The sequence below is a fragment of the Anarhichas minor genome, unplaced genomic scaffold (assembly GCF_050575085.1).
Source record: "Anarhichas minor isolate MPS153535 unplaced genomic scaffold, ASM5057508v1 ptg000055l, whole genome shotgun sequence".
NCBI classification, from domain to species: domain Eukaryota; kingdom Metazoa; phylum Chordata; class Actinopteri; order Perciformes; family Anarhichadidae; genus Anarhichas; species Anarhichas minor.
Genome location: NW_027466501.1, coordinates 2,475,778 through 2,496,962, shown reverse-complemented (window position 1 = coordinate 2,496,962; position 21,185 = coordinate 2,475,778). Strand labels below are relative to the sequence as shown.

General features: G+C 43.9%; 2 protein-coding genes across 2 annotated transcripts in view; one reads left to right on the top strand and one right to left on the bottom strand.

Moving 5' to 3' along the window:
- The window catches only part of zdhhc17 (zDHHC palmitoyltransferase 17), a 59,536-nt gene extending 49,178 nt beyond the window's left edge, over window positions 1-10,358 (top strand). The window contains exons 12-19 of the mRNA XM_076076012.1: window positions 916-1,018; window positions 5,114-5,236; window positions 6,127-6,189; window positions 6,291-6,384; window positions 6,907-6,990; window positions 7,075-7,232; window positions 7,343-7,437; window positions 8,729-10,358. Coding sequence (XP_075932127.1) covers window positions 916-1,018; window positions 5,114-5,236; window positions 6,127-6,189; window positions 6,291-6,384; window positions 6,907-6,990; window positions 7,075-7,232; window positions 7,343-7,437; window positions 8,729-8,867 — 859 coding nt within the window. The 3' untranslated portion in view covers window positions 8,868-10,358. The remainder of the gene's footprint in view (window positions 1-915; window positions 1,019-5,113; window positions 5,237-6,126; window positions 6,190-6,290; window positions 6,385-6,906; window positions 6,991-7,074; window positions 7,233-7,342; window positions 7,438-8,728) is intronic.
- A 491-nt stretch (window positions 10,359-10,849) lies between these two features.
- On the bottom strand, window positions 10,850-20,236 carry csrp2 (cysteine and glycine-rich protein 2). The gene is made up of 6 exons (XM_076076013.1): window positions 20,142-20,236; window positions 18,139-18,261; window positions 16,174-16,342; window positions 15,314-15,443; window positions 14,336-14,429; window positions 10,850-11,813 (listed from the first exon to the last, which is right to left on the bottom strand). The coding sequence occupies exons 2-6, from the start codon at window positions 18,248-18,250 to the stop codon at window positions 11,737-11,739; spliced, it is 582 nt and encodes a 193-aa protein (XP_075932128.1). The 5' UTR covers window positions 18,251-18,261; window positions 20,142-20,236; the 3' UTR covers window positions 10,850-11,736.
- Between the last annotated feature and the right edge of the window lie 949 nt (window positions 20,237-21,185).

The window sequence follows — 21,185 nt, the reverse complement described above, 5'->3', positions numbered from 1 at the left end:
CCTTTAATATTAATAATTACCTACGCAGCCTCCATAATTCTGGGAAAGAGGCAGAAAAAAACGACCCCAAATCACACTGCACTGGACTGATACTATCACATTTGCGGTGGAAATTTTCTTGTCGAATTGCAGTCATGGCAGATTCTCACAGGATTAAGATCAGTTATTATAAATCACTAAAGGTCTCCGGGTGATACCAGTCCCAATGTCCCAATTTAGATCCGAATGTCGTGACACCACACACGTACGTTATACTACAATAGATTTACTTGACACACCCCTGAATACACACATTCTTTATTGCACCAGCACATAAACTGCACACACACATATTCTTGCATGCAAACAAACATGTAATTTCCGACATTCCACACCATTCCTTAACAAATACTCCCTTAAGCATACACACATTGTTCCCCCTACTTAAGCCCCATTACCTCTGCCACCTGGTCCTGCTGCTATAGTTTGTTGTGCTCCTCAATACTGTTTGCTCTGTGACTAAGATAACACACATTACGCAGTGTCTTAGCTTCTTTTTACTGACATTCTTGGAATACCTACTTGGTGAAAAAACAATGGTGACTGAGTCCAACTGCAGGTTATGGGTTGGTTTATTTTTGCTGCTGTCTGCAGGATTCAGATCTAACACCCAGGTTTGCATTTGACCACATGTGCTACAGTGAGCAGCTTCACATCTGCAGGAAGAGGGCCTTGATATATTGAACACATACGTTATGAGCTGAGCAGTGCCTGCAGTGGGAATGATGCCCATTAAAGGACAATTCTGGCTTCTTATGACTTTTTATCTACAGAAATAAGTTCTAACAAGACAAAAATTCAGAACTGAACAGATGACCATTTTAAGAAACACTGCTAATCACTATGACCCTCCTCCTGTCTCCTCTCTCCTTGCAGGGCTTTCTTCGACCACTCCATGCACAGTGCTCTCCCTCTGGGAATCTATCTGGCCACCAAGTTCTGGATGTACGCCACCTGGTTCTACTGGTTCTGGAACGATATCCTTTTCCGTCTTAAGACGGCATCAGTCTTTGTTTTTCTCAGAGCGATAGTTTTGACATTTTGGGGAAATTCCTTTATCTTGCTGTGAGGTAGATGAGAAGAATGATCTGTACGGGACACACGAATAAACGCTACAGTCAGCAGCCGATTAGCTTAAAAAAAAATTGGGATGACTTCCCATGGAGCTTTGTTCTGTGCAATATGAGACTGAATATTTTTATGGTCATACAGAATGTAGTAGTTGCTCAGTCAGATTAGTCCCATGCCAATGCTTCCAGACCAGGCGCACACCGTCTGGAAAACAGACGTCAATTTAAAGCCTTGCACTTGTGTCACATGCTGGTTAAAATGGGCTATTTATCTTTGGCTTATTAGCAATTGCACAAGTCATTCAGCAAAAGCCAAGAGCTTTTGCGAATCTGTTAGGGCAGTTTGTAAAATTGGCAAACATGTGATCTCCAAGCAGGGAGGATCTCAATAACTTGTAAAATTGATTTATTTTTTTCTGCTGCCTGTGATGCATTTTGGTTGCAGAGGAGAAAAGTGCTTGTGTTGGCCTGACGGAACATCAGTGAGATTAAGTTACAGGCCCGTGGACTACTGCAGAAAGAGTTGTAAGAGTGGAAACTCTGTGAAACAACTGCAACTGCTGAAACGGTCTCATTGTGACGGAGCTAACAAATGTGCCTGTTGCTGTGTTAGAGTTGTGAACAGGGAGTTCAGTGTGTAGCAGCTGCTGGGCGAAACCCAACGAAGCGACTCCAAAGAGCTGCAGTTGACCTCAGCGTGGCTACTCTCAGGTTTTTATTTTATTTTAATGTAATGGTAGAATTGCCTTTCTGTTCGGAAGCTACTAATTGTGAGAGGGGAGTTCTCGTTTGTGGAAGGCATTTGATTTTATGCCTCACTGCTCCGCTAATGGGAAGAGGGTAAGATGACTTTGACCGGAGCTCATTGGAAAAGAAAACTGTTCTCTTTTCGGTTCTTGTGAAATGCTGCTGGAGATTTGTTCTGAGCATGTTTTTGGTGGGTGTATTACGTGTCTACTCGACATACAATTGATGGAGGGAATCTACTACAATGACAGACCTGCTCCTGACCTGCTCCTTAAGTGAGGTTTACACATGCGTGCACTCAGCCTCAAAGACCAGCCCCCCAGGTTACGTTTCAACCTGCAGTCTTGTTCGTACACAGGTCAAAAGTTGCCCCTTTGACGGCAGGCAGGTTCTTTCTTGTCTGGAGAAAAAAAAAAGAGTGAAAAGAAGAGTTCTTCTCATTTGCTCTCCAGCTATCAAGGTAGTCAGACCACACACAGGCTTGTGTGCCGTATCTGCCATGTATCTCTTTCCAGTAATGGTGTCTTTTTAGTTGAAAGTCATGTTCCTGACAGCTCATATTTTTATAATCACATGTATCTATGCAAATTGAGTGATATGTAAATCAGGAGCACTGTGGGACTGGATGGTTTGGTGCTTCCATAACATGTCTTCTTTCAGACTAGTGGAAATGAAACATCCAAAATACACATTTCGGTGTTTACTACTTTCTCTATTTGTGTCTCCTGTCATAGAACTTGTAATACAAAAAATAGTCTTAATGTAAGTAATCAACTGGGGAAGTTTCATGCCGATTGACTGTTTTTTTATCCTATTCATCTATAGTGTCTCCCCTTAACTAGAAGTTAATGATATATTCAAAGCTCACATATGATCGAGACCGTTGCCATAATGGCGCACACTTTTGGACACTCTTTCCTGGAAGGCATTCATCGTGTTGCACTTGTTTGTGCACATGAAAAGTGACAGATAGTAGTTGTGTTGAAAATGAATAAAGACAACTCGAGAGAGATCAGATCTGACTTTCTCACCTCAACACAGCTGCTCAATCTCTGCGTGAAGTTGGCATGAATTAGTGGAAACGCAGGAAATTACAAAGTCTGAACATCGCAATACAAAAAAAAATCCCCTTGGCTGAGGTGGAAAAGTTTTGTGCATTGATTAAAAACAAATTGTGACAAAAGTGCAATGAAAACGGATGTAGTGAATGAATCTCAATGTACATGTGCTTGTGATTTGATCGTCCACTGAAGCAGAAATGGCAGCAGACGAAAACATCAGATCTGTGTGGAGAGGTGAGGAGACTAACTCCATAATGCACCGTCATGTTTTCTGCATTGTTTTTCACTTGTTTGAGGTTTGACTGGAGCTCTTTTAATTACGCTATTTCCAATGGTTTTTATGGTACCAGACCACCAGCTGTTAATCTCGATGCACCCGACTTCTCATATTAAACAAAGCATAAGTAGCGGATGGAAATGCATGACAAAATTTGCACTTAAATTCTGCCGTCTGAAAGCAGCGAGGGAAGTTTTTTTCCGAAGCCGTTCCAACGAGCTCTTGGTTTATTGATCTTGGATTTGAGGATGAGAATATAAACCTTGTATTTGAGCTGTGGGCTGAAGGACTTCAACATCTGGCCTGACGATTATCTGGTCGGATGTGAGTGGAGACGTTTCACTTTTTACTGTTTTAGGTGACCTTTTCTCCTGATGAGCAAAATGCTGTGTTTTTCCTCAGACTCGATAGACTCTTGAATGCATTTTCAGCAGGTGACCCTGGAGTTTTGTACTGGTGATGTAGCATTAATGTCACTATAGTATGTCTGCATGTCATTGTAAGTCTTCAGCAGCAAACTGATGGATCTGTCTGTGACCCTCTTGCTGTTAGGTAGGGAGACCTTGTCAAAACCACCTCACCACTCCTTTCAAAAGATAACTGGGTGCTAACGGGAGGTGACCACAGTCTCTCCCTGAGGAAGCTTCAAACCCATTTGTCTGAGGAGTTTCATTGATCGCTCTGCATCTCCACCGGTCCCTGAGTGAGCAGACCAGTGGCAAGCTCTGAGAGGGTTTGACTCATTAAGTCAACACCCAGTTCTTTGTGGAGATACTTCTGAAGATCAATGGCTTCATGTGGTCTTTAGGGACTTGTAGAGGCCTCTCACTCTGTCGGTGCTGAGTAAGTGCTCATCAGTGAGGTCATAACTGTGCCAGAGGGGTGAAAGGAAGGTTGCTGTTGGGGCATGTTATTGAGATGCTCATGGTGTGTGTCCCTCGTGCTTCAGAGGACTTTAGTATCGTCTATTATGGTGGATTTGGCCTTTTCGAGGTTGGTGTTCGCATCCAGTTTGCTTTGACGGTCCAGATCCAAGCGTTCAGTTTGGTTTGAACTTAAATAACTGTTACTAAGCAGATGGAGGGCTGGGAGGCCGGGTTAAAGGAAATACTAGTGAGCTTGCTCTATGGGCCCCATAATGCTGAAGATCAGGTCATTTTATACTCGGAAGTCAAACTTTCATAGGAATGAACAAGGGTGCTGCCTCCAACACTCTATCCAGTTCTCTTTATACATTCATGGATGAATCCCTCTGACTTATGCACTTGGTAGCATTTGAAGCCTAGAATATGATCCCAACACATCAAGTGGAAGCGTAGTGGTCTGCCAGCTTCCATTCTCAAATCTTTTGTTGAAAGAGTATGGGGGGGGGGGGGGCATTTGCAAGATGCAAAAGACACATGTGAAGCTGTTTCTCAACGATTCTATATATATATTTTTTTTTTTTCTTCAAAATTGTCATATTTTTCCCACTTTCCCATTTTCAGCCACACATTAGCAAATCTGGGCCTCTCTGTGTCACTTGGCTGGTTTTCCTGTGGGATTTTAGCTGAGTCATGCCCACCTGCATGAGTGACTCTGCTCGTAATCCGTTACAGGCCTCACTTGTTTACACAGAGGACCGTAGAACCTGCACACCAGTGCTCTATGGGAACAGGTATCGGCCCATGTACATGTATACATTCACTGCATAACAGCGTCACATAAACAGTCTGCTAGTGCTGGTAGTTTCCTCTGTGAGAGCAGGAATGGTTCATGGTTGCAACAGAACACAGGACACAGTTTTGTTGACATATTGGCTTAAAAACAGGAGGATTCTCAGGCAAGAATAAATAGGATTTGATCGTGGCAAAAAAAAAACTGCAGTTGTTAAAACTGGTGTAGCTGTTCGTTCGTCTTCCTTAACGTTCGCTGCACATCTCCCCTTTGCCACCGTCCACTTGCCCTTCCTGTTAAACACCATCGCGCTGTTCTACAACTTTGGCAAGTCCTGGAAGTCCGACCCGGGAATCATCAAAGCGACCGAGGAGCAGAAGAAAAAGGTAAAGACACCAGCAGCAGGAACACCGTTTGAGAACAATGTTTGAAACCCTACTTAGTGATGATGCTTTCTTGTGTTTTGGCCATTTGTTTCTCCTTTGAATGTTTTTGATTTTGTTATTTTTGTCGTATCTTACTACACAAAGTGTTAAAGAGCCAGTGTGTAGCACTTCGGGGGGGATCTGTTAGCACTGGGCGGCTAACGTTACAGCAGTCTTGGAAAGGGGGGAGTGAGCAGAGGGCTGATCCTACACACTGTCCCTTTAACGTATGTGCAGTGAATACAGGCGTCCGATCATTTGTTTTACCGCGAACACGACGTGATCGCGGTTGATTCCTCTGGCCTCTTGGTGTCTCCGTCCCTCATTATCGCACTCTAATGGGGGACAACAGAGGCCTCTTCTTCCCACCGGGCCCCTGTGATTGATGAAGGGCTATATTTACCCTGCATTGTTCAGCACAGCGCAGGACTCTCCTCTGCATCAAAGGCTTCAAAGCTTTCCATTCACTGCAGAGGAGCCCTTCCACCTCTTGTTTTTCCTCTGATTTCTGCAGCTTTAGTTTATTTGCACAGTGACGTAATGTCTGAAAACAATCATATTTCTGCAGATTAAATCCAAACCCTGTATGTTAAGTATTTTTGCCTTCAAAACAGAAACCAAACTAATGGCTGTATGAAACTGTATTCCCATTGTAGCTTTAGTTTAGTGGGATCGCTCAGCTGGAAGCCTCAGCTTCAGCTTGTAGGCTGTCTGTAGGTCTTCTGTTGCGGTGCGGATTAGAACTCTCCAAGATTCATTTTTTTGTTGGTTGTTCATTTTTCTGCCACGCCTCTGCCTGCTTTAAAAAAAAATCTAAAATCCTGCTTTTGTTTCTCTTTTCCTTCCTCCAGACAATTGTGGAGCTGGCAGAGACGGGCAGCCTGGATCTGAGCATATTCTGCAGCACCTGCTTGGTAAAAATCTGACTCCTCTCTTTTACAAGACGATACATGCAGAGCAAAACAGAAATAACAATACAACCTTTTTTTGCTCCATTACGTCTGCGTCCTTGCAGATACGGAAGCCCATCAGGTCCAAACACTGCGCCGTGTGCAACCGCTGCATCGCCAAGTTCGACCACCACTGTCCCTGGGTGGGGAACTGTGTCGGTACGTCAACGCCGCCACAGATTCACGACGATGTCACGCTCTCCCTCAAACACTCGCCATTTTCCTTCCCCTGACAGAGAGTTGTGGCTTTTTATTGTGGTGTTTTATCAGCTCCATATTCCACTCTAACAAGCAGCATGTGTCCGGACTCCTGCTCTCAATTTGTTCTTGAGGGAAATGCTGGACGTAAGCTGGGATCCTTTTAATGAGCACTGTTCCAGCCGATTTAGTTTGAAAAAAGGATTTGGTTATTGCTTTTCAATTCCTTTTACAGAGTACATCATGAAGTGTAGACTTGTTCAGGTTAGTTTTCATTTACTTGTTCATCAGTTCTCAACACAGTGGAGAAGGCTATCATGACGAGATGCAGGAAATGAAGAGGGCAAAGGTGCATGTGTGTGTAAACTTGTCACTTCTGGACTTTCCTTTCACTTGACCTCCATTCAGTCGGCAGAGAGATGACCAAAGCAAAGAGCTAAGGTGATGAGAATGGGACGTGACATGTTTGTTTCTCCTCAACAGGAAGTGGCAATCACCGCTACTTCATGGGTTACCTGTTCTTCCTGCTCTGCATGATCTGCTGGATGATATACGGCTGCATTTGCTGTGAGTAGGAAGCCCCGCTCCCTTTTCCCTCGTTTTTGCTCTGTTTCTCTGCTGACTCCCTCCCTTCGGTCTCTCCTCCCTCAGACTGGAGGATCCACTGTGCCACCAGCTACGCCAAGGATGGTTTCTGGCTCTACCTGACCCAGATCGCCTCCTGCTCTCCCTGGATGTTCTGGATGTTCCTCAACAGCGTCTTCCACTTAATGTGGGTGGCGGTGCTCATCATGTGTCAGCTCTACCAGGTCTGGGACAACTAGGATTTACAATTGAGCCTGTAATATGCACGCTTAAATAGTTGAGTCTGTTACTCTGTGGAATGTTGGCTGACCTCTTCGCCTTCTACCTCTCTTAGATCGCAGCTCTGGGAATCACCACCAACGAGAGGATGAACGCTCGGAGATACAAGCACTTTAAAGTCACAGCCACGTCCATCGAAAGCCCCTTCAAGTGAGTGATCTTCTCTTATTTGTTTACTACAGAGAGCTGAATCCCATCCTTTCAGCGAGTTTCAGTAAAAAGCATTGAAGGGTTCGCCAAAATCAGGGGGAAAAAAGATATGTTCTCGCTAGAGGAAGCTGTGTGAGGACTGATTAATATCCTCAAGTGATGTCACTTGAGTCAGAGGAACCTACGACTGAACTGTCGGCGGTCCGGTTGCACTGTGGGTAGTGGTGTAATGGATCACGGATTGATCCGTGATCCGTTCGGATCAGCCCTCACGGTTCGGATCACTCGTGAACCGTATGTAGGCATTATTTAAAGAGAAAGACACACGACACCGGCAATACATCGGCATGTCCACACATATGAAGAGACCATCCCGTCTGTCAGCGACGGGGGACACTCCGGTGTGGAAAACAAAGGATTTCAAAATCTGGTAGCCACGCTACGAAATCCACTCACGCACCCACTTCAGTGTGAAGCTTGTTCCAGACCTCTATGAAAAGGAAAAGACGTGACTGCTTTCAGACACGCCCCCTCTGTGACAGACACACACCTGGTGCAGGTGCTGACAGAAGCAGTAGAGTGGAAGCTAGACACGCCCAAAAGTAATATCCCAGTCACCACAGAAAGGTCTACCCTCACTCCAGACAATGGAGATATTCTCATCTTTTTGAAAATAATGTCACAGTAATGGTAAACATTATTTCAGTGTATTTGAATGGCATAACCTGACAGGAAGTAAACATAGACCCAAGTTGTTGCTGAGCAGTTCAGTTAAGTGTAAACAGTGGAAGCTAGCTCACTGGCTGTTTCTCTCTTTCAATATTGATCAAAGGACGAGGGTATCAACATACCTCATGTTGCACTTAAACTTAACAGAATTGAGTATATTTGAATGTTTTATTTATTTATTTAATTTTGTTTCAAATTGGACATCTTCAATATTTTTGTTTTTATGTAAGATTATAGCCCAAAGTTCTTTTCTTTAAGTGTTTTTGAAGTTCTTTAATTAATAAATGGAAAGCAAAGTTATATTTGTCTCCTCCCCTTTTCTTTGTTGATCCGAAAAATTATCCGAACCGTGATCCGAACCGAACCGTGAGGTTTGTGATCCGTTGCACCCCTAACTGTGGGTAATGTAGGCACCCGGTTTTGACAAGTGTAATGCTAAACTGGAGGAGTAGTCTTTAAATGATGCCACCAGCAGTTCTTAGAAATTATGTGATAGTACTCTTTAGTTATTACCATGGTAAATGATGATAACATGATTAGCTCTCGCTCTCTCTCTCTGCAGCCACGGCTGCATCAGAAACCTCATCGATTTCTTCGAGATCCGCTGCTGCGGTCTGATCCGGCCTGTGGCGGTGGACTGGACCACGCAGTACACAATAGAGTACGACCAGACGTCAGGCTCGGGCTACCAGCTGGTGTAGAGGAGGAAGAAAAGGGGAAGGTAGTGGGGGGGGAGGGGAGTGTCCAGTGTCGCTTAGAAGGATTACCCTCCCCGTCTCCCCCCCCCACACACGCCGGCATTCATATCGGAGCGATGCTGTTCTCAAGAGCGCTTGCTTTTTTTGGACCATCTCTCTCTCACACCGATCAAAAGACTTAGAAAAAAATAATCTGACAGGACTAGCATGCTGTTACGGGGCAACACCACCACCCCCCACCCCCCCTCCGCCCTCACCACTACCGTTACTACTATTACTACTACTACTATTCTACAGCATCAGCCGTCCCACTCCTCCACCTCGTCTCCTCTCCTCAGCCCTTTTGGACGGTGCGTTGCTGCCAGGCACAAACGGAGAGGAGAGAGGCCGACAGTCCAGAGGAGTTACAAAATAAAAGCATTTCTGTTTGTACCGGAGACAGCATCTCTATTTGCCCCTCCCACTATATCCCTATTTATGGTGTCCCTGTTGATATGCCCTATACGTATTTTGTTTGTTTTTGATTGGTTCAAGAAGTCTGTCGGTCCTGTGAAGGTGAACTGTGCTGGCCAGGGAGGCTGGAGGAAAACATTTTTGTTTTGTTTTTTAAATAATGAATTTGTTTCTAATTATGATAGAGATAAGGGAATGTCTTTTTTTAAAGGTCTTGATTTTGCACCGGGATGAGTCGAGCTGATGAGGATTTGCCAACACAGTTGAACTCATCAGAGTTGGTTAAGAGGTGGAGCTGCTGCAGGAGTCCAACTTCTCACCTGTTCGAGACAAAAGCTGTTAGACGGAATTTTAGGAGATATCCGAGCAGTTTCAATTTTTTTGCACCCTGACAGCAGTCGTCGTGCGGCGTTCACACAGGACGAAGTGTGTGACTCCTCCAGCGGCGACCACTGTAGAGGCGACAGAAAATATCCTACAGACAATGTGATACAGGTATATTTATTTTAAAACTATTTATAGATAAAGTCATTATGGGCTAGCACCACCATTTTTACATTTCACATCATTTTAGCTGAAGTCGGTTTTTATGAGAAGAAATGGTTAAACAAGTACCTGTAGCGGTTCGACATGGAACGTCACAGTAAACCTCTATAAAGCGAGTATTTATTAGCAGCAGTAGAAGAGGAAGGGGAACGCGGCGGAAGGACGGACGAGTTTACAAGGAAGGTTCATTCCATGTGTGTTTCTCTCAAAAAAAGCTGTAAAGTCTTATTTGTTTTGTTTGTCTTTTGTCTGCCTATGACATTGCACTGATCATTTAGTTGTAGTTTTTTGGCTCTTTTTGGCTGTTACGGAACACATGGACCCATCAGCGACGCTTCCATTGTTTACAGACAGGAAGAGGAGGGGCCCATCAGACATGGCCAACTCCCATCACTTCCTGTCTGCCCCCCACACACCCCCGCAGTCAGCAGCAGGATGGACTGAAGTGTAAAGAATGTGCACCTGTACATAAACAATATCTTTTCTCTGTAACTATTTTCTTTTTCTCAGTGTTAGTTGAAGGTGCTCCTGGATTTCTATTTTTAGTTTTTTTCTGAGTTTGGGGGGGGGGGGGGGGATTTCTTCCAACCAAACGGAAAGAAGAAGATCAAGTGACTATACTCCAAGTGTATGACCATAGCTTCTAGTGATGTCCGACACTGCTGTCTATTGGCATTTTAACCCCTAAATACCCTGCCGAGGACTATCCACTGCATGTACGATGCTTGGGACAGCTGGGCTCTCACGCCCCCCCCCCCCCCCCCCCCCCCCCCCCCCCCCATTGACCCGACCCCGTAGTCATCACCATGCTGGCAGCCCGGCAAGCCACGTGTCTGTATATAGTGAATGTTAAGTATTTGCAAGTACTTTTCTGCATTTCATTTGTCTGTACTTGTTTTTTTTGTTTATTTAGTTTTATTTCTCTCAAATCCAGTGTGTTTAGTGGAACTTTTCTTTCAGGTTGCCAGATTTGCAGTCGGGCCCTCCTGTGCAAGTGTGTAATATATTTGAATGTTCCATGCTTGTGGACTCTGTTGTCATCCTAAAGGTTTATTTTATCATTTCTATGTCATATATCGCTGGGTTTGTTATACCACTGGATGTACAAATTGTAAAGCAAAGACACTAGAGAACTAAGGCAGACGCCAACTTTTGTTTTTTGTTTTCTAAAAGCTGAAATGTGATCATGCAATAGTTTAGAGGGGAGGTTCTATTACATTAAGGCCTCGGGAACTTTTGGGCCTCGTGTTTGCATCTTCATCATCAGAAGGGGACGGTTATGTCATCGGCCCATGTTTCGCGCCCCTCCCCCTCATCTTGCTAACTTGCTAACTGATGTCATTTCTGCCCTGCAAAGTCAACACACAGCCGCTAGTGTTTGCGTGCTTTAAAAGGTCAAAGGTGGTGACTTGATATCATATCAGTAACCAGTAACTAACCACTTGTGTTCTAATATTGCCTTTTAAGTGACAGGAGGTAAAGGAGGGCTTGTGTTTTTGTTTTTCTAGGGCAGAGCTCATCCAGGACGTGGATTCAAAGCCGTATCAGTCCTCACTAGTTCTTCCAGCAGCCTGAAAGTCTCCATTCTGTCTCCCCTCTCCCCTCGCCATGTGGGATAATAAAATAAATACAAAAAAACAAAAAAAAAGTGAAAGCACATAATCATCTCCAGTGCCTCTCTGCCCACCTTAAGACATCACTGTAACTCCGCTTCAGATGTAAACATATGGGCATGGTTCAGTTTTAATGGCTTTAATAATAAAATACAGTCAAATGTGAGCAAGTGGGTTTCGGTTTGTTAATGTTTATTTATTTGTATCGAGTGAGGAAACAACAGGGGGGAGGGGGGTGGACGTTGACGTTCATGTTGTGATCACTGAGCGTGAACCAGAGCGCCGGCTCCTTGGCCGTAACCGAAGCCTTTGGGCCCGAAGTTCTTGGCGTAACACGCTGTGGAGGGAGAGAGGAAACAAACGTTAACGAGCTGCAGGTGACTGCATCCTCACATGACAGACATTAAGCAGGCATTTAAAAACTGTAGGTGATTTCATGTTGTTGGTCAAGCTTTCACAAAGGGAAGAATCCTCACCAGTGTAAGAATTATGGAGGTTACTTTTCATTTCCATGTCATACCAAACCTGTGGCCCGTCCCTCATGGGATTAAAAACCAAAGCTATCTATACAGTAGATATCAAATATGACAAAACATATTCTGGCCTTATGTTAAAGGGAAAATGCACCACTTTTTTATGTGGACATCCAATCAGTGTTTATGGTAAACTGATGACCAAAGCAACAAATTCCTCAGTGCTATATATTGACTGCTCGCCGTGCCAGCAGTGCCTTCATGTACCAGAATGCATTGCGTGGGAGCTTCTGACGTCCAGAGGGTCCCCGTCGTGCCAGATCCTCTCGAGCTCTCTCCACCGCATTTCTTCGGCCGTATACCTGAATATCTGAGTCATCCAAAACATCCTAAAATGTCCATAACATCTTCTGCGCTCATATCATGGGATGCCAATTTTACAGTTTTTAAAACAAATAGAACAAGGAGGTTCTGTTTTCTTGCCGCATCTAGAACACTCTGGCTGTCCAGAACGAGGAATCAAAGCTGAACCAGCAGCCTGCAGTTCTTCCTCACCTCCAACTTCTTCACTATCGAGTCAGGATGCAGGAGGACCACATTTTGCGGCAGCAAGCTCAGCTTTGTGGGTCAGTATAGCACGCTCTGAGGACCATCAACACTGATTGGACATCCACATTTAAAGGTGAATTTTCCCTTTAATCTTGTTAAAGGGCTTTTTTTCTTTGTGTATCTAGGTAAGGTGTAAATGTTTCATATGTGAAGAGCCAATTTTTGGAGATCATCCACGTAACTTTTACAAATAATCCACTAATTAGTATTGTGAGATTTCAATCAAAAGAAAAATAAAAGCGTATTTCCTGCATCACTGAGATGACACATTGAACAAACCTGCTTCCATTCTTCCAGATGTGCATATTTTTCCAGTCTTTGCTCCTTAGATAAATTCCAGACATTTTAGCATCCTAGATGTACACAGCTAATTAATATTACTGTTAAAAAATGCACCTGATTTTTGATCAAGAGATTTTTTTTCCCATATCAGGGAGCTGAACTATTACTGAGCTCCACATATTTTCCATCATTAGGACTAATTATTGCTGCTGTATTGAGATGATCCACAGCTGGTGTTCTTATACATCTAATAAATCACACTGATGGACAAAAAGTTCTCCAGGTAAGAAGAACATTAAGTTTTACTGCGTCTTATTAAGACATCTCCCTCATTTTTCTGTTGCGTGTGTGTGTTCACGTTTACAGTGGAGTTTCCCAGCTCGAACACTCAGAGCTGTTTACCTCACATCAACATGCAACGTTTAGAACAAGCTCACCACTCAGGTTGTGGTCGGAACAATGAGGTGCAGAATTTCGGACACTTTTTTTTTAATAAACCACTCCTGGTTTGTTTTGAACAAAACGTTAAAGGGGGAACTTCTCCGTCCTGCTGTCCACATGAGTCTTCAAAATGTTCCTGATTACAGTAAGAATATCCAGCTGCTGCTCAGACAGAGACGGGAAGTCTCTGAACCACAGACTGATATCAGCAGCAGAGTCTGGCCTGTTTGGGTTTAGAGCAGAGATGCAACATTCGTCCTCATCAGTACAAGGTTTCATTATGACACTCAGCAAAACATTCATTTGTTTTTTTATGTCTTCTGTTTAACCAAACCGGCCGCATCTCGTTGTGCTGATGAGGAGGGAGAACTCACACTGCACGCATCTCTGCCTCAGAAAACCGACTCACCAAGTGTGGAATAACTCATGTGGTACGACCGTGAACACGACTGTTTGTGCGATTTGTTGGTCCAGGTCTGATTTTGCTGATACGATCACATCAGCTGACAGTGGTGAGGAGCTCAGCTGCAAGAGCTGATCTCTGCACAGATTTGTGAATCCCTAATTCATCTTATGAGCAGGTGTTAAATGTTCTCGTTTGTTATTGCTCTTATTTACCTATAACATGGCTACTGAGGCTCTATCTGAGCTGACAACGACTGTGTTAACAGATGTAGTGTCTACCCACAGACTGTATGCGTCTGCCATGTTGACCATCACGGTTTAGCATGTTAGCATGATAACATTTGCTAATTAGTGGCAGACACAAAGCACAGTTGAGGCTGATGAGATCGTCAATAGTTTTGGTGGTAAAAACAAGCAGAAAGTTCTTTAAAGGCACAATGAGCAGGCTTTTCACGACTCATTCATTATGTTTAGTGAGAAATGTGTTGCGTGGTGGATTTATTCCACTCCTGCTCTGCCAAAACGTGTTGGCGAGCGCAAATGTTATTTCACCTTAGCTTAGTGGTGACAGTAATCCATCAGAAACAATCTGTTGTAATGCTGTGAGTGAAACGTCACACATCCTTCGCCCCAGATGTTTTTGTCTCACCTTTGCAGTAGATCTCTCCGTCTTTCTCGGTCTGCGTGGTCGACTCCAGGCTCTTGCCACATTTTGCGCAGCGGAAGCAGTTCTTGTGCCACGGCTATGAGGAGAAAGGGACACGTTTAGTTGTACTGAGAATTGTATTGCTGTTCAAGTCTGTCTTCATGCTTTAATGCTAAATCTACCTTTAAATGGTCAGATGAAATAAGTTAAGCACTTAAGTTAAGAGCTGATAAAAGCAGATGTTTCTCACAACATACGTCATCGTTTCCTTCATTAAGTCCCATCAGAGCAGCGAACACAGAAAATTACAGGTGGTGCTGTGAGCCAATGAGTGGAGCCTCGTAGAGTTCCTCCCATTAGGAAACACATGAACCCGATGACATCATCTGCCATGAAACAGCTTGTGTGAATCCACATGCGATCAGCGATAGGAAACACTCCGCTCCCATTTTTGGAGGGAAAAACAGAGCCCCTCAGAACACATTTCTTTGTTCTTCTGTGGACAACGAGTCCGAGACTCATTGCTTTTTCTTCCTCAGAACCAAAACATCCTGTCGAAACATCATTTGGATTAACGCCAGCTGTTAGGAAGCTCCCATCTCAATGTCATTGAACAGCTTCAATCAGAAAAACAGGATTTTGTGTTCTCTCATTAGAGGAGACCACACCAAACCTGCCTGTGGAGTTCAAGGAACAAACACCGCTGGCGAGGTTTGATTTCTGCTTATGATCAAACTTTATGATGCAGCATGGTGAAGTGGACAACACATCTCACAGGTCATTATAACCCTGTTAAGTTCACACTGCAGCTTGAATAAGTGAAACTCATTGAGTAGAGTTGCAGGAGCACAACCTTCAATTCTGGGGCGAAAGATCAGATTCATGAATATATGTGCCAACTATCATGGCAATCCATTTGACAGATGTTGAGATATTTCACTCAAAACGACAGATGTCAACCTCAGAGGACAAAGCTCTCACCTTGCCTGCCCCCATGATCTTCTCCGCTGCATAGACCGAGTCTCCACAACGGGCACATTTGTCCGAACCGCTAAACTTCTGGGCAAATTTGGACGGGTTGGGGTTGGTGGTCGGTCTGTGAGTCTGTGTCCTGAGAGAGGGTGGGGGTGGGGGGGGGCATATGAAGAACATGACAAATTGTTTTCCAAAAAGTCATGAATCTAAAACCATCATCATCCAAAATGTCAATAATCTAGTCTCTAAAAATATTACAAGCTGAAATTGATCCTTTAAAAAGTAATTTGTCATAAAAAATATTTTTCTTAAGTGGTGGATATCAGATTTTTCTGAACCAGAACCTCTTTTCTTGAGAAGACATTTACTCATTTACCAATAGTGAACCAAGTATGACCCAAAACATTGACATATGCAAAGACACCATAAATAAACCTGGCAGACCCTAGTCCTCAACTGTCTCTCTCGCTGTCCTCAGCCAGTGGTGGGAAAGTGAGCAGAGCGCTGCTTATCGAAGGGTGACTGCCAGCCCCAGCGGCCCCTGAATGAAGCCCTTTGTGGCGGAGGACAGAGAGGAGGGAAAGCGGGATCCTGCTGGTTACATAATCAAACTCTTTCACAACGGTCGTCACCTGAGGCCCGAGGCAGGCGTAAACATTCAGGGTGGGTGGGTGTTTGTTTGTGGTGCCGTTGCATAAATGAGCCTCTATGCAAACATTTCAAGATACAAAACAACAACAACACAGCTCTGACCATATATATATAGCAAGTAACAAACAGGAACACAGCACACTAGAGCAGATCACTTTGGTTCCGTGTCGGCTGAAATAATCATCTCGACCATCCCAATCGACAGCCCAGCTCACTCTTCGTGTTTGATTCCCAGTCGCTCCCCCCGGTCCATGTTGAGCGTCCCCGCCCCCTGACCGTAGCCGTAGCCTTTGGGGCCGTACTTCTTCCCGTAGCACGACTTGCAGTAGATCTCCTGGTCATGAATAGCCAGCGTGGTGCTGTCCAAGCCCTTCCTGCAGACCACTGAGGACGCACAGAGAGAAGGAGTTACGCAAGTGGAACACAGCATCTTCCTGTGATCAGGATGTCGCAGAAATGACTGTAAAGATACAGTGGAGTATGGAATGAAGTCACCCTCCCTCTGCGTGTGTGTTGTTATCTGAGCTCTGCCTTGTTTTGATGACATAGCCGGGCCGGCTGCATGCCTTATTAGTGCATTCCCCCATTAGCTAAATGCCCGTCGCTCTGCACTGTTTCCATACGACGCTTAGAGCTCCGTTCCTCCCCCAGGTTAACACCGTTAGCTTTGTCAGCACTGCTGCCGTTGTTTGCGCTGTTAGCACCGTAAGCAGCAAGCCGCTGGCTCAGCTGTCTCCATGTTGAGAGCCGCGTGGAGGCAATAGATGCCTTGAATACCGTATTGTACACATTAAGTTAGCACAACCAGAAAAGCACACAAACTCAACCAATAAAGTAAAAGTCTTCATATACAAAGCAGGAAGAGGCATTCAGTAGTGGGGCTACATTTCTTATGTATGCCCTTTTTGATCTAGATTTTCATCATAACTAGTTTTTCTGATGTCGGTGCAGGATTCATTAGATCTAAACAGTAGCAGTTGGGGCGATTTGTTTATTTAGCAGGTTTGTGCAAAGTAAAGAATGCATTGTTTGGAAAAACAAAAGCATTACAGAGGCTTAAGACTGCACGCTGGCTGGTGCTGGGATTAGAGGAATTCTTCACACACTGGCCTGCACTGTGTGACCACCTGATACCGGTTTAATATTTCACACAACTGGCTGGGACAAAATGTCTCCACTCGCATCTCTCTGATCTCAAATCACTTTCACAATGAAAGCTTGTTTGAAAATTTCTGTTCGTCCAATCCAATCGCTCCTAAATCTTCATATACTGTGAGGGTTTCTCAGAGTGCTTCAAGTTTCCCTTCACTACAGTCGGATCATCCATCTTCACGCGTAACCGCTGGCAGAGAGTAAGCAAATACAAATGAAGACAAAGTTTCAGTACGTGCACAAAGGGTCGCATGAGGCTCTGTTTGACACTTCTGTCAGTATATAGATGCCTTTCACACACAGAACGGAAAAGTGGTGAATGTCACTGAATGTCACAGAATGTCAAAACTGAGAAACTGGAGAAAAGGGCAAAGGACACCAAGTCCCCTTGCCTGTAATCTCCTCAGTAGGAATGTCAGACAAAGCTGCCGTTGTATGGAAGAAAATAAACTCGTCTTTTTGTGGCTCATATTGCTTTGGTCTTCTCTTGATGGCAGCTGAATGAAAGAGTTTGTATAATTCTGGTGTCTATCTTATAGGACAAGAGGCCCACCCGTCCAACAAATTGATAAGAATACATCGTGAAATCAACAAACAGTGAGACAAATGGCAGTATGAGCTTCCATGATTCTTTTCACAACGCTTCTCGCCGTTTTTCTTTTTTTTTGGGGGGGTGAGATGCTTTAGTCATTACAAAATGGTCTTTCACTCATGCTTTACTATGTGGCAAGAACACATTATTAAAAGGGGAACTATATTAAGTCGTGGGACTCACAAGAGACAACAAAAGAAGAATATTCAAAATCAAAGCAGCAGCGGAGGCTCAGGTGTCCTGACGTTTAGTCTGTAGCATGGAGCAAGCGCACTATCCTACACTTCCCATGATGCCCCTCCATAGCCTCTTTTGGACCAACCATCCCTGGTAAATGCCAATGACTTCAAACTCCACTTAAAAACATGCACAAACACTGCTATGCTCTTTAAATGTGATCCTAGTCCACGCGTTGAGGTGTTCCAGCCGTACTTACTGCAGAGAAAGCAGCATTTGTGGAAACTCTTCCCGTCACACTGCACCTCCTCGGCGTGGTAAACCGTCCCGCGGCACGCTGCGCACTTGTTGCCTCCTCCCCAGTTCGGCATTGTCAGCGTTTCTGAGAAGGGAGAGGTGGAGATGATGTGAGAGGCTGAAGCATCTGGGGCAGGGTTACTTTGACCGTCCCACCAATAAGCTCTATTGGGGGGGGGGGGGTGGATTTATAATGTTGCACATGGTTGAACTGAATCCGCTGCTCCAGGCCACCGCTGCCATCCTGAAAAAAATAAATAATAACAAAGCAAAAAGAGGTCGGCCTGAACAACAGGGCAGACTAATACCCAAAGGAATGTTTCAGGGCGCCATGCCTTCAGGCTTCTGTTGTGTGCCGTGACTGCAGGATACAAACACAAACAGCAGTGTAAAGTAACCACTGTTGTTACCTCACAGAGCCTCCGTGACATGACGGGCACATTCACTCCTTGACTCACAAGCACATCTGTCTGGAATTACAGACTCACTCCCCTTTAAAATTGGTGTCAAAAGGGGGCGAGACAGATTTAGCATTTCATCACCGCAAAAGCAAGCCTGCTGCGATATATTCGGGAAGACTGAAATTAAAAAGCTCCGTTATCTTTGATTAATTTGAAGAGAAAGCACAAAGCCGCAGAAACCATTAATGTGGTCGGCCCTCCTCCCAGCTGGATTAGAGTGTAGAACAGGTGGGGCGGGGGGGAGATCAAAAGAACACTGACATTACCCTCAGGGGGTTGGGTGTGATGAGAAGGCACACACACCAACAAGTCAGCTGATGTGTACCATCAAAGAAACCGCAGTCAATTGAAAGCCTCACACAGTTCAGTGGTAATATCTAGTCTACAATTAAGGATTCACATATGTGCCTTTGATTCATTAATGCTATTTTTAGACTTAAGTGTCCAAAGACCAACATTTGTGCTGATATCCAGTGATTTTAAACACGGCACATTTCATTCAGTATTCAGTGTTTGTTCCCAGAAAATAATCCTAAACAGCTCTGAGATCATTGCTGCTCACTTAAATGTTCCACTCAACCAAGACTAATTAAATTGTATTATTGTTGAACTCTTTACAAAAGGGTGATTCACCGAACCCTTTGGAAACTCTGGGAGACATTACTGCCATTACATGAAATTGCATCTGATTTTTAATTGAACTCTATTTTTTGTTTTCTCCTGGCACTATTCAGAATACTATAGTCAATATACGGTGTGACCTCTGACCTTTGAAAACATACCGAACCAATCAATAGCAGCAGCTGGACCAAGTGTCTCTGTCGAATTTTAACATGTTTTTAATGGTTTAGGAATCGGACTTTAGGAGACAATCCTGCTCGCTGTACAACATTCCGGTGGGTACAGTGAGATGTTGTTCTCATAAAAGTGTATTAGGTGACGTTATTAGCTAAAGTAAATTACTTTTCGCTTCGACGTAATATATAAAATGAAAAAAAAAAACTCAGCAGCGTTAGCATGTTATTATTAACGTTATACAGTATTTAAAACACTACATATTCATTTAGGCTAGCATGTTTTTGTGCTAATGTCACCCAAATAGTTTCGCGGGTATTGTTTGGCTTGTTAGCCTGATAATTTGTCATTCGGTGTTTGTATTGTATTGCTAGCTAACGTCTGCCACTTTCACCTTAATTTGTGTCGGCTTTAAATGGCAAAAGCAACAATGTATCCAAAGTATTGACGTTACAATTGGGCAATACATAACTAAAGAGATTCACTTGGAACCTGCGGCCATGGTAATTGCGCAAAAGTTGTCCTAAAGTTTGTTATACAACGTATAACAAGTACACTAACTTTATTTGCTCTTCAACCAACACATTCAGTAACATTCAATAAAAGCACAAGTTTGTCAGTAAACCGGTCGGAAATCCACACCATTGAGTTTCAGAAAAAAACATTTAAATTAAAAAATTACAAAAACACTAAACAAAATCAAAGTTACCTTAAGTAGACTTTTAAAAAGCGGGTATGGTGTAGGTAGGTGTGAAGTTAGGTTCCAGCTGGACGTGCTCCCTGTGTATGTAGACGACCCTCCGGATCCTCAGACTGCAGCAGACTCCACCACACTGACGCTGCGATGCCACATACTCCACATATTTAGTGTTTCAACGCAAGGAGGGGCTTCAAGGGGCGTGAACTCAACACTGCTGCCTTCAGGTGCCGTCAGAAATTCTGGCTCATGGTAAACGGAGGACCAAGTAATGATGCGTATGTAATAGGCCCATGGACAGCTTACATGGAAGCATTTTTCTGTATAGCGAGACTCAAATCAGAGAAAAACATGCACTAAGTTCCATTTAAATATGCCCCGCCAAAAATTAATTTTTTACAAGTTACATAAAGGGGTTATAAAAACAATTCTATTTGACAGACCATTAAACACAGACAAGCCATATTTTATATGATTTTTAAAGCTTTAAGTCGCCGCTGTTACGGTGCCATGCAATGTGGGAGAAAGCATCAACTCTCCTGGTTATGACCTTTATTCTCATAACCTTTGTCATGGCATCACTAAGTCCCATCACATGGAGCTACATGGGAGCAGATTCACTTGAATTAAAAGGTTCAATCATAAAATGAACTCCTTTTAAGGAGGGCAGGGCTATGGGTTGTGCTTAATTAAAGACTTTAATGTAAACAGAGACGCAGTGAATCTGATCCTTAGTTAAACCAGCATGTGTAGCTGATCCAAGTCTCCTGCTGTTAGAATATCATCTGCAGTGAGTGGTTTGCAGAGGGAGAACAGACAGCACCCTGCGCTGTCGCCCAGCAAACCTCAGCTTCATCTTTCTGCCATGATGCTGTTAGTTTGGAAATGACCAGAACAATAGAGCGCTTGATGGAGGAATACTCAATCAGCTGTTTATCCGCAGACTGACGACTGTTCATTTCAGCATTATTCTATGTAAAATGGATGATGACGAGGACATTTATTGTGACTATAGACAATAGCTGGAAAATACATATGAGATGGTAATTGTCGGCC

Coding starts and splice junctions, on each gene's coding strand:
- csrp2 (XM_076076013.1), bottom strand. CDS start 18,250: ATGCCGAACTGGGGAGGAGGCAACAAGTGCGCAGCGTGCCGCGGGACG. Junction 15,444..16,173: donor CTGGGAATCAAACACGAAGA/GTGAGCTGGGCT, acceptor ACCCTCTCTCAG/GACACAGACTCACAGACCGA. Junction 14,430..15,313: donor AGATCATGGGGGCAGGCAAG/GTGAGAGCTTTG, acceptor TTCTCCTCATAG/CCGTGGCACAAGAACTGCTT.